Source organism: Giraffa tippelskirchi, chromosome 11, assembly GCF_054371585.1.
Source record: "Giraffa tippelskirchi isolate mGirTip1 chromosome 11, T2T-mGirTip1v1.2.pri, whole genome shotgun sequence".
Classification (NCBI taxonomy): domain Eukaryota; kingdom Metazoa; phylum Chordata; class Mammalia; order Artiodactyla; family Giraffidae; genus Giraffa; species Giraffa tippelskirchi.
In genome coordinates this window covers 121935805-121948174 of record NC_137285.1, presented here as the reverse complement: position 1 = coordinate 121948174, position 12370 = coordinate 121935805, and the positions used below count along the sequence as shown (strand labels likewise).

The 12370-nt window shown below is 39.5% G+C and overlaps 2 protein-coding genes across 3 annotated transcripts in view; one reads left to right on the top strand and one right to left on the bottom strand.

Moving 5' to 3' along the window:
• LOC145525653 (olfactory receptor 51I2-like) overlaps positions 1 to 12370 on the bottom strand; it is a 550369-nt gene that overhangs the window by 146621 nt on the left and 391378 nt on the right. The gene's annotated exons all lie outside the window — the stretch shown is intronic.
• On the top strand, positions 2900 to 3848 carry OR51F2 (olfactory receptor family 51 subfamily F member 2). Its single transcript, XM_081539200.1, is given in 2 exon segments — positions 2900 to 3471; positions 3473 to 3848. Coding segments are annotated over 2 exon segments (948 nt in total).

The following is a 12370-nucleotide window of genomic DNA, read 5'->3' as shown; positions in this document are numbered from 1 at the left end:
TTTCACAGAGCACCAATATATACATTTGCTCCAAATTTCTGAAAGATACCTTTCATTTGCAACACTATTTGCATTTTAAATACTAAGAATTTTATCATAGATTGCCACTGAATTTTCTGATTTCTTCCTCATCTCTTGAGAAAATCATCATTTGCTTCCCTTGCTCTGTTGGTGTAGTCATACCATGGATAGCACAGGCTCATTTGGTGATAGTTTTTCTATAAATGTTTTCTATTTTGTATCTGTTGCCAAATATAGTATTATGCTTATGCATACTATTCTATTATAAAGCTTTATTTCTGTTTTTATCATTTCTCATCCAATTAATCATGCTTTTTCTAAAATTTTCTTGAAAAAATTCACATATTTTCTTTTTAAATAATTGACTGTGGTTTTATTGTTAATGCATTAATTTGTGCTCATTTTCTGTATCAATTGTTTTTCTGACTTTTATTTAAATATTTTCCTAACATCTTAAGCTGAAAACAAAAAATATTTTATATCATTGCTTTTTGCATTAAATAAAAGAAAGTTTCATTAAAACAATGAGGTTTTGACCAATATGAGCTGTGCTTAGTCACTCAGTCATGTCTGGCTCTTTGCGACCCTATGGACTGTAGCCCTCCAGGCTCCTCTGTTCATGGGGATTCTCCGGGCAAGAAGACTGGAGTGGGTTGCCATTCCCTCCTCTAGGGAATCTTCCTAACACAGGGATCAAACCCAGGTCTCTCCTTGAAGGTGGATTCTTTACTGTTTGAGCCACCAGGGAAGCTCATCATTGTTTCCTAATAAATGTATATTTTTCAGGTTAATATACTGTACTCCAGTGCCTTGCCTCACAGATTCTGATATGTGTTTTTCTCATTTTTATTCAGTTTAAAATATTATTTTCTCATTTATATTTTTCGAGCATAGAGAAGATTAATAAATAAATGTTGCTATTGATGTGGAATCCTTTGGTAGGGGTTCAGGGGGAAGTTGCTGAGTAGTAGGAGAAAAATAATAGAGATTTATGCCATATAATATATATAGAGAGAAAATTTCCAGAAAGAAGGGGTCATCAGAATAATATGTAAGTGGTGGATAAATGAGATGGTCACCAAAATGATTCAACTGAATTTGGCGGTTCTATTATACTTTGGCATTGTTTTCCATACTGGGTGTATCCTCAACATCTAATTCTCTGGCCCTTTGCACACAGAACTATTCATGATGAGATTCTTTTCTTGAGAAGCCTAGGCAGCATCATACCCACACAACTGACATGGAATTAACATTTTAGGTGTCTGAAAGTAAACATCTAAAAAATATTTGTCATGGACATTTGTCAGACTATGTTAGAGACCCCTTCTCTATGTGCCTCAGCCTCACTGATTGAGGTCATACATGCATTGGGGTCATACATGAAGGTTCCAACTTCAGCTCTTCTATATCTAACTCCATAATTTGGGGCAAATTAACTTAATCACTTTAAACATCAGTTTCCCCATGTATATATTAGAGATAACATTTTTTGGTACTTGATTGGATAGTTGTGATTATTAGGTCAGATTATGGATATGAAGATAATAACATCTGTCACATGGTTTGTATATAAGAAATGCTAGCCTTTGTGGTTCTTTGTGTTTCAGTAGTTGTTTAGTCGCTAAGTCATGTCTGACTCTTTGGCAACCCCATGAACTGTAGCCCACCAGGCTCCTCTGTCCTGGGATTTCCCAGGCAAGAATGCTGGAGTGGGTTGTCATTTCCTTCTCGAGGAGATCTTCCTGACCCAGGGATAGAACCCATGTCTCTTGCATTACAGGAGGATTCTTTACCACTGAGCTACCAGGGAAGCCATTTTAGCAGTAGCTTGCCAAATTTATCAAAATGAGGTGTTATTGGACTGTGTTAAAATAATGGAAAGTTTTTTCTGTTTTTCTTCCTTCCTTCCTTTCTTCTTCCCTCCCTTCCTTCCTTTTATACTTTCCTTCTTTCCTCCACCTTTGCTAAATATCTGATTTCTCTCAACAATTGTTATCTTTATCTTTAAAAATTAATCTGGGGATTATTTAATTAAGTCTTTATTTCCTCATATGCCATATATACATTTTTACATTACTACCTACCTTCCAGAGTTAGTGTATGGGTAAAATCATATAATGCTTACTAGTATTTGTCAACAACACAGGGAAATTTCAACGAATGAGAGACATACTAATTTTTCTTAGTGTGATTCTTTGGCCCATCATCATATATATAAACATGTGATTCTTGGAGATGCCTTAGACATGTGTGTGTTAGTCACTCAGTTGTGTCCAACTCTTGTGACCCCAATGACTATAGCCTTCCAGGCTTCTCTGTCCATGAAATTCTCTAGGCAAGAGTACTAGAGTGGGTTGCCATTCCCTTCTCCAGGGGATTTTTCTCTACCCAGGGATTGAACCCAGGTCTCCTGCATTGCGGTCAGATTTTTTACATACTTCTGGATATATCCCAGGAAAATCTAATAATATCCACATTTCAGATATGAACTGATTTTTTGGTTCTTTATTCTAGGATCAATAAATTATTTTTAAAAAATCCTGGAAACCAGATTTATCAGCATATTGTTTAGGTATTCTACTGGGGACTTTTATAGTTAGGAAAGATTGAACTGTGTTATTGTTGCCACCAAAGACAATTATAGACTTAAGAAAATTTGATGTAAAATAATTCAGGGAATCTTCAATTCTCAAAAATGAGAAATACTGAGAGGCAGGGAAAGACACTTGTGGCTCTATAAAACTCATAAAATACTAAAATTCCTAGATCAGCAGTAGTAATTTAGTGAATCTCAGAGTGTCTAAGTGATAAGCTATATTTTTATCATGTATTATGTTTAATTATTCAAATATCCCTGTCTTCTCAGCCCCTCATTATGTGGGTCCTCAACAATACCAGTGCTCCGCCTCTGACCTTCCCCTTGACGGGCATTCCAGGACTGAGAGCAGCCCAGATCTGGGTCTCTATCCCTGTTTGTCTCCTGTATGCCATCGCCCTCTCTGAGAACAGCATGATCCTGTTTGTGGTCCTCTGTGAACAGAGCCTTCATGAGCCCATGTATTATTTCCTCTCTATGCTTTCAGCCACAGACCTGAGCTTATCCCTTTGCACACTTTCCACTACCCTTGGTGTCTTCTGGTTTGAAGCCCGAGAGATCAACTTAAATGCCTGCATTGCCCAGATGTTCTTTCTCCATGGATTTACTTTCATGGAGTCTGGGGTTTTACTGGCCATGGCCTTTGACTGTTTTATGGCCATCTGTGATCCACTGAGATATACCACCATCCTCACCAATGCCAGGATCGCTCAGATTGGGATGAGCATGTTGACAAGAAATGTTGCTGTCATGTTGCCAGTTGTGCTTTTTGTCAAGAGGCTGTCCTTCTGCAGTTCTATGATCCTTTCACATTCTTACTGCTACCATGTTGATCTCATTCAACTCTCATGCAGACAACAGAATCAACAGCATCCTTGGTCTGTTTGCACTCTTCTCCATGACAGGGTTTGACTGTCCTTGTATCTTGCTCTCCTATGTCCTGATCATCCGATCTGTCCTCAGCATTGCCTCCATAGAGGGCAGGCAGAAAGCCTTCAACACCTGCATTTCCCACATCAGTGCTGTTGCCATCTTCAACATCCCTCTCATCAGCCTGTCTCTTCTCCATCACTATGGCCATTCAGCACCTCCCTTTGTCCACACCATCATGGCCAATATCTTCCTGCTTATTCCTCCTGTGCTCAACCCTATCATCTACAGTGTGAAGACTAAGCAGATTCAAAAGGCTGTTATCAAGGTCCTAATTCAGAAGCGACTCCAAATCTAATCTTTAGTTGTCTCAGAGTTAAGTGCTTTGAATGAGTGCTTTGGTAGAATGATGTAACTGTCCATCAAATGCCTAGATATGCCTCCAACAGTACAAACTATTCAACTTATAGGTTGTATGGTATTTGCTTAGTTTTCTTATTCAGTAAGTTCATATTAATACCACCTAAATTATTTTGTTTTTAAGATAAAGTGAAATAATATATGTAAACAAATATTTATATTTGAAAGTAGTATGAGGCCTGAATAAAATATTCATCAGACTCTGTGTGCAATAATAAAAGCTCAGATTTATGTAGGAAACTTTACTAATAAGCCAGTTCTTTTCTGAATGATATACAAAAAGCACTTCTAATAATTGAACTTTTTTTCTTAAAACTCTCAATTCTCTGCATGCTTCCAAAACAGATACACTATAGAGTGGATCCTAAAATATACATCAGTGTAACTTAACATTGGATCTTATGTAGGTAAATGTATCTTTGTCCTTTATTATGTTACAGGGACATACCCAATGTGAATGTAACATGTCATATCAAGTGCTCTGGATCAGATATGCTGCTGTTAGCTGAACATTAAACAATTGTAAAAACATTTCTAACATCCCAGGAATGAGGATTGTACTGTTTCCCCATGATCAGCCTTGAGAAAAGAGAGCTTGTACTTTTGGCTCTTGCTTTATTTCCAGTTCTGCCATTATGATTCTATCTATGGGCCCACTGGACCAGCAGCAGTGGAGCTAAGGCCAAGTGATATTTCTATGTAGGTTCTCTCCACTTGGTTACTGAGTTCCTCCATTGAGGTGTATACTGTTTGGTGGTTAGTAGCATGAGACTTGGTGGGTGGTAGCATGAGGTAAGGGGCTTCCCTTGTGGCTCAGATGGTAAACAATCTGTCTGCAATGCTGGAAACCCAGGTTTGATCCTTGGGTCGGGAAGATACCCTGGAGAAGGGAATGGCAACCCACCCAGTATTCTTTCCTGGAGAATCCCACGGACAGAGGAGCCTGACAGACTATAGTCCATGGGGCTGCAAAGAGTCGGACATGACTGAGCAATTAACAGTTTCACTTTCAGCATGAGATAAAAGATTTTCACTCTTCATGACCTCTTCAATATGTATTTCACATACATCTTCTACAGACTTCCTTTCTTCTCTTCTTTCAAGGTTGCTTATTCTATCCCATGACCAACTATCCACACCTTTCAGAAAAGTACAGAAGTCCATGTATATCCACATAAATCAGATAACCTCTCTTTCTACACAATGTTGACAACCAAGAGCACTGCGCATTATGAGAATTTTTCTTCATCATTTTTTTTTTATGACCACCCATGTGTGGGACTGTTTTGCTGTTGTATTATATTTTTTGTGGCTCAGACCGTAAAGAGTCTGACTGCAATGCAGGAGGCCCAAGTTCTATCCTTGGGTCTGGAAGATCCCCTGGAGAAGGAAATGGCAACCCACTCCAGTATTCTTGCTTGGAAAATCTTAAGAACAGAGGAGCCTGGCAGGCTACAGTCCATAGGGTCTCAAAGAGTCGGACATGGCCGACCGACTACACACTGCTTTCAGCCTCAAATTGTCCACCAATCCACCCATAAAACCAGTGATAGAGTCCATAGGATTCTAGGGCAACCATTCATTCACATAATTTATTTGTGCTTTGTATAAATTATGTGAATGGGACCTTGCACTTTATCTTTCCCACCATAATGGTTTAAACATTCCAGATAGAGTAACAACATGAGATTTCACCAGCTACTAAGTGTAATCTTGCCAGTTATATACCCAGGCATCTGTGGCATAACCACAGGTAGAGCTGAAAATCATCAGGTTCACTATGAGATGAACTTGGTCCAGAATTCCATCAATCATCTTGCTTCAATAATCTCATATTTTAACCAAACAAGAACATGATGGTATGTTTGGTTTCCTATTATCAGTGAGATATTATATCTTATATCCAATAGTCCTCAAAGAATCTGGGTATTTGTCTTTCCCCAGTGAACAAGAACTTTTGTAAATGGACATATGTCTATCTGGGGAAAGACCTGGGTATTTTTTGTTGTTGTAGTTGCATACTTATAATAGCATGGAAGGTTATTTCATCAAGGCAACCAAGACCCACACCCAGTTGACGACTAACTGGTATGTGAAGTGACTTAAATTTTTCAGATGATCTGAGGAGTCATAGCTTTCTGTTAGAGTGGTTGATGCCAGTCTGATGGTCAGAAGTTCTCTGTTTTAAATGTATTTCAAGTAATACCTAGCCACTGTCCACTTAGCTTGTCTTCAATGCTATCATCTAATGCAACAGATCTTTATGGGTGCTGCCCCTCTGATTGTTGTTCAAGACTTGCTGCTCTCTACTGCAGTTACTTAGCTTACTTCTGAGAGTTAAGTACTGCCACATGGTCTCAAAATCTCTCTATTCTCATTGTTAGTGGGAAGTTGCTCCACAGAAGCAGCTTTCACTGCCAAGTCCAGCCTACAGAGCACAGCATCTACTGAACTATTCAAAGATATCAGTTACTCTCTTACAAACACATTCTTTATTGCCTCAGTGAGGGAATATCCTTTCTTTCCTTCCAGAGAAAATAATCATGTGATAAATTATCCTACATGATAAATCCATTCTAATATTTTCACCTCCTTTAGATTTCTATATATTTTGCCAAGCAGATATGGCATCTCTACCTAATTTTCTGTAGGTAAATCATCATGTTAAAGTTTCAAGCAACCATCTCAGCAGTACATTATCATAGTTTGCAGTATTCTTTGATGTAATGGTGAACTCCAATGATGTATGAGTGTCCTCATGTCAATAAATTATTCTCTATGTCAACTTATGCCACCAGTCACTTCCTCTGCTGTCTCAAATCTAACACTTTCAAGATCCAGTTTTACAAGTGTTCATTTGATTCCAGCTAGTATGTTTAGGTGGAGAAGGCAATGGCACCCCACTCCAGTACTCTTGCCTGGAAAATCCCATGGATGGAGGGGCCTGATGGGCTGCAGTTCATGGGGTGGCAAAGAGTCGGACACAACTGAGCGACTTCACTTTCACTTTTCACTTTCATACATTGGAGAAGGAAATGGCAACCCACTCCAGTGTTCTTGCCTGGAGAATCCCAGGGATGGTGGAGCCTGGTAGACTGCCGTCTACGGGGTCACACAGAGTCGGACACGACTGACGAGACTTAGCAGCAGCAGCAGCAGCAGCAGTAAGTTTAGGTAGATTCTGTAGTGACTTCAGTGGTTAAGCCATTTTCTCCCAAAATGTTAATAACATTACCCTGTTCATGCTTTGCTGAGATATGATTGCTTATTGGCTTGGGTACAATGAGAAATGATGGGGCAGACCTTGCATGGGAGAAGCACCATCTTGTAAGGCACTGTATGCAGGCTTGGTTTTGTGAGGTGTCCAGACATGATAAAAATAATTATCCTTTGTAAAATGAGAATAGAGTTCTTTCTTCTGGCATGAAATCTTAAAAGATTTTGAGATTTTCGGGCTTATTCATGCAAAGGTTCACATTCTGGGAGTGAGGATCATATTACTTCCTCAGGTTTTAATTCCCTGTGTTTTTCAGTGTTCTGACTTAATGAAAGACGATGTATCAAAACTCAACATTCAGGCTGCCTTGAAACTCTGTTACTCTTTCAGTTACATCATTTGCTGGATCTTTTTAGAACTGTGTGATCTTTGGGTGCAGGAGATAAAGGTTTCCTTAAAGGTTCCTATAGCGGTCCTCTGACTTCCACACATGCCCTGAATTCTTAGTGGCTGTCCTAACTGAGTAATTTTCCTACCTAAGGTTTTCAGTGCAGATACCAACAGTCATTTCATTCCATAATCTTGATAGCAAATGTTTTTTGATAGAAATGGGAGACTAGATTGAAGATCCACAGTCACCATGTAACTTAACATCACACCTTCCACCTGAATCTCATCCAATCAACCACAAGTGAGAGTCTTAATAATTGTGATACTGTTGCATTTTGGAAATCACTGTCAGTCCATTGACCACCGGCAATGGATTCTTGGTTATAAACCGACCATGTTATTGATAATGTGATTTCAGCAAACATGCATGAGAAACAACTGAAGTCAAAGAGGGAAGGCTAATAAATTTATTTTAATTTGGCTGCTGTGTTGTTAAGGGTCCAACAGGAGACAGAAACCATACAATAATTTGAAAAGGGAAAATTTAATATAAAGAATTCTGTTATTAAAAAGTATACTAGTGGGGAAATTGGCTAGTAAAAGTTAAAAGAGAAATATAAAGAACCTATGAGAGAAAAAGATATAAGGAGTAATCACTACTTCTAGAATTGAGGTGGGGCATCCAAGGAAGAACTTTCCTCTCTTTTATTTAAGCCTGTGAGATTACTAAAGTGACTTATTTGGGAGGCTTGCCAAAAATCTGCCTTCTGGGAAGATCAAGGAAGGGCTTCTATAGGAAGTTGCCAAGCCTCTTGAAAAGTAAAATATTCCCTGCCAGAACAGCAAACAAAGGATGTCACAATCAGCAATGAGAACTCAGAAAGGAAACAAGGAATACTTGTCATCTAGCAGCTACCAGACTGCAGCCACTCACAGTGGGGTGAGCCCTAAAGGAATTCAGCATGAGAAAACCCAAGATATGGCCCCAGATACTTGAGATGTACATGGCCAGACTCTTGTATCTTCTTGTATACAGAAAACTACTAAGTTCCATAACTTGAGATAATTAGTCTATTTTTAACAGTAATCTTTTGATCTGACTACAGGGATTTGTTGCAAAATTCCTATATATCCTAGCTACCACCCCACAACTCCTCAGAGCAGTTTTCTCAGCTACTTGAGATGCTGCCTCGTGGGTTTGAAGTCCTCAGTATGTCTGCCGAAAAAAACCCCACAACTCTCAAACTTTAAGATTGTTGTTTTTTTTCAGTTGACACTCGGAACTCTAGATGCCAGAGAAGCCTATGACTGTTAGGCGGTTCTTGAACTAGAATATGGGGAGGGTGCCTAAGGCTCAGCCTGGGGTAGTTCCAGGCTGCCTTTCTGGGAGGAGGTTTCGGTGGCCAGATTGTTAGACAGCTCACTCTGTACTGATTCAACGTACAGCCACATAGCCAAGGCTAATCAGAAGATGTAGGGAAGCTGTTTCAGCTGGGGTGCTGGTCCCTTCTGGCTGGGCCCCTGGTTATACCTCTGCTGTCCCATTGGAGAGCTGGAGAACAAGCTCAGTGTGTAAATGCTGGAGGAAGCCATGCACTGCTGGAACTGAGCCCTGAAGAAACCACATCGCGCCAGGCAGTGGGGAAATAACATGTTCTGTGAGTCTGGCCTGCAGGCAGCACAGAAAGCAGGAGAGAAAACCCCTCTTCCTCTGGTGTTCTCCTACCACCCTCTAGTGACAAGTTTTAACATCGTGACAACTGATAGAAGAGAAATAGTCACAGAATCCAACACTATCATCATGGAGCAGGCAAAAAGAAATCTGGAGCTGAGAGATGATGAATCAGTAATAAGCCAGATACCATTACGGATGACTATCGCAAATCCTGCAGATCCATCTCTGAAGCCTTATCAAATATGCCTCATGATACTCTATCCTGGAAAACAAAGTGGGGAAGATTTCTCCATTGGATCCTATTTGGTCAAAACTGACCCTATTTGTTGTTGATTGTCCCATACTTCTGGGTTGCAGATTCATGAACACTTAGTTATTGTTGTTGTTTAGTTGCTAAGTTGTATCAGACTCTTTTGTGACCCCATGGGCTGTAGCCTACCAGGCTCCTCTGTCCATGGGATTTCCCAGGCAAGAATACTGGAGTGGGTTGCCATTTCCTTCTCCAGAGGATCTTCTGGACCCAAGGGATCAAACCTACATCTCCTGCATTAGCAGGCAGAGTCTTTACTGCTGAGCCACCAGGGAAGCCCTCATGAACACCTAGTTCAGTTCAGTTCAGTCACTCAGTCATGTATGACTCTTTGTGACCTTATGGACTGCAGCATGAACACCTAATAGTACTTATGAAAATCTCAGTGTCAGCCCTGGGGCAAGAAGCAAGAGGTGCATGGAGTACTAAAGCAGTCTACTATCTTGTTTTCTCTGTGTGAAATAAATGAATGATGGGGCTGCTTACTGCACCAGTGACTAGACAATGAGGCTGAATGATTTGAATGGTACATTGTAAAAAACTGACTTTCAAGGCAAACTCAGATCGTGATATGCTAGCCTGGAGCGTTTGTAGTTTGAAAGATTTGGTTGTCTCAGAGTAAGGTTTGGGCCGTCTTGCCTGCTGTACTGTAAAGTTACCCTTAATCATTTTTGTTTTTTGTGCAAGTTGTATTGCCCCTTTAAATCCCCATAAGTCAATTGTTGTTTAGTTGCTCAGTCCTGTCTGAGCCCCCAGGTTCCTCTTTCCATAAGATTTTCCAGGCAAGAATAATGGAGTGGGTTGCCATTTCCTCCTCCAGGGGATCTTCCTGACCCAGGGATCAAACCCTTGTCTCCTGTATTGGCAGGAAGATTCTTTACCACTAAGTCACCAGGGAAGCCCTATAAAGTCAATTAGGGTCATATAGTTATAAACTTCTGTTCCTTTATATTGTAAACCTCAGAGAAGAAAAATGATCCGGAAAAAGGTTTTCATAGGCAACATGCTTTAAAAAGAATGAAGGTAGCTCCAGGGCAATGGGGAAAGTACTATGCGTACATAATGTATACAGGAGTGGTCTCAGAAAGACCACTCAGAGCAATCCCTTTTATCAGGAATATTTGTTGTTAAATTCATGGCCTTTACCATTAAAATAATAATATTAACAATAAGAAAAAAGGAACACGGGAAAAAAATAAATGAAAGTGGCAGGGATTGGGCAGCAATTTGAATTAGAAGAAGAAAATAGGAAGAAAATAATACATTTTATTTCATATTTTACCTGACTTCACCTAAATTTACTTAGATAAATGTACCTTTTACTTAAATATAGACCCTATAGGTCCAGAGTTCTCCTGCCTTCCTTCCTGAAAAAAACAAACAAATAAACAAAACACATTTTTTTTTTTGGTTCCAGCTGCTTTTCCTTCTGGTCCCATTATGTTACCTGGAGATCAATGGATTTTCAACTCAAAACAATGCAGATACCTGTCAAAAAGTGATGGGAAGAAGTAACACAGTTGAACTTGAGCAATATAATTATATTACGATCCTAGAGTGATATATATATCAAGGCTAGACATTTATATTACTTTATCTATTGCTTCAACTGGAATAAGCACTTTTGGAGGGGAGTGGAAAACCAAAATTAATAGTTTACAGGCATCTTTTCTTCAATTTCTTTCCTGACTCAATTTGATGACTGTAGCCCCATCCCCAGCATATCCCCTCTTCTACTAACCTGGAGACAGAATCATCATTGTTGGCTTATCAAAACTGATTCATTTATCTCTTCTTGCTTTTTCAAGAATAAGATGTTTTACTAGATCTTATTTTCTACTCTCTGCCTGAAAAATCATGTCATCCCATAAAATGTTATCAAAATTACACCTTTTATTTACTTTCAGTCTTCAAAGTTGAGAGCTAGATAAAAGTTGATTTTCTCTTCTAAACTTGAGGGTCCAAGATATGAGGACAACTTGTGACCCTTGGCTTTTTACTCTGTGAGATCAAATGCCTTTGGTTGCCAGTAAATGTGAAGACGATGAAAAAAGGAGGAATCTTTGATAAATTTGAGAGTTCATAAGCTACTTAAATGCATTCACATTAAAACTAAAATTAAACATTGTCATGACCAAATAGAGTTTTGTGGACAGAACTCTACATAAGGTCTGTGATAGTCTCACATTGAGTCTGCTAAGCATACACTTTATCTTGGAGCTACAACTGGATATGGGCTGCCTTACCAACATCTGAGACTGGCATTCCCAAAGCCTGAACCTGATGTGGGAGCTGGGTCACAGGAGTTAAATCTGACTGTGAGACAGAAACTTGCTCTCTGCATTTTCTTAGGAGAGGTTATTATTGACAGACAGTGATCAAGCGAGTGGAGTCAGTATGCCCAGGGGCATAGTATCTGTTCATTCTCATCAGGATGTGCCTGTGCTTCCTAGAGAAGTGTATGAGAGCATAAATAAGGATGCGGATTCCCAGCAGGGCGCTGGAGCAAAGAAGCTGCCAAACCTGAATAATCTGAATGAAACCTTGTCACCCTTGTTCTGGGATAAGGTAAACAGGAGCCTGGCAGGTGTCCTGAAGACTCAAACTAAACTTCCTGAAGATGTTTTTATGTTTTCCAAGGAAAACTCTGCAATTTATAGGCATCAACCCAATGCCTTTCAGAGGGCTACAGATAAAAATGTTTCATAGGTTCTCTGGCCAAGGGATCAAGTTATGTTTGGGACAGTGTTGATAGCTGAAAAGATTAGGGTCTATAAGTGGGACAGGGTACATCTTTGTATTTGCATAATGAACAGTTGAAAAAATGATATTATCAACAGTAGCTCATTTATTTAGTTACCTGAATTA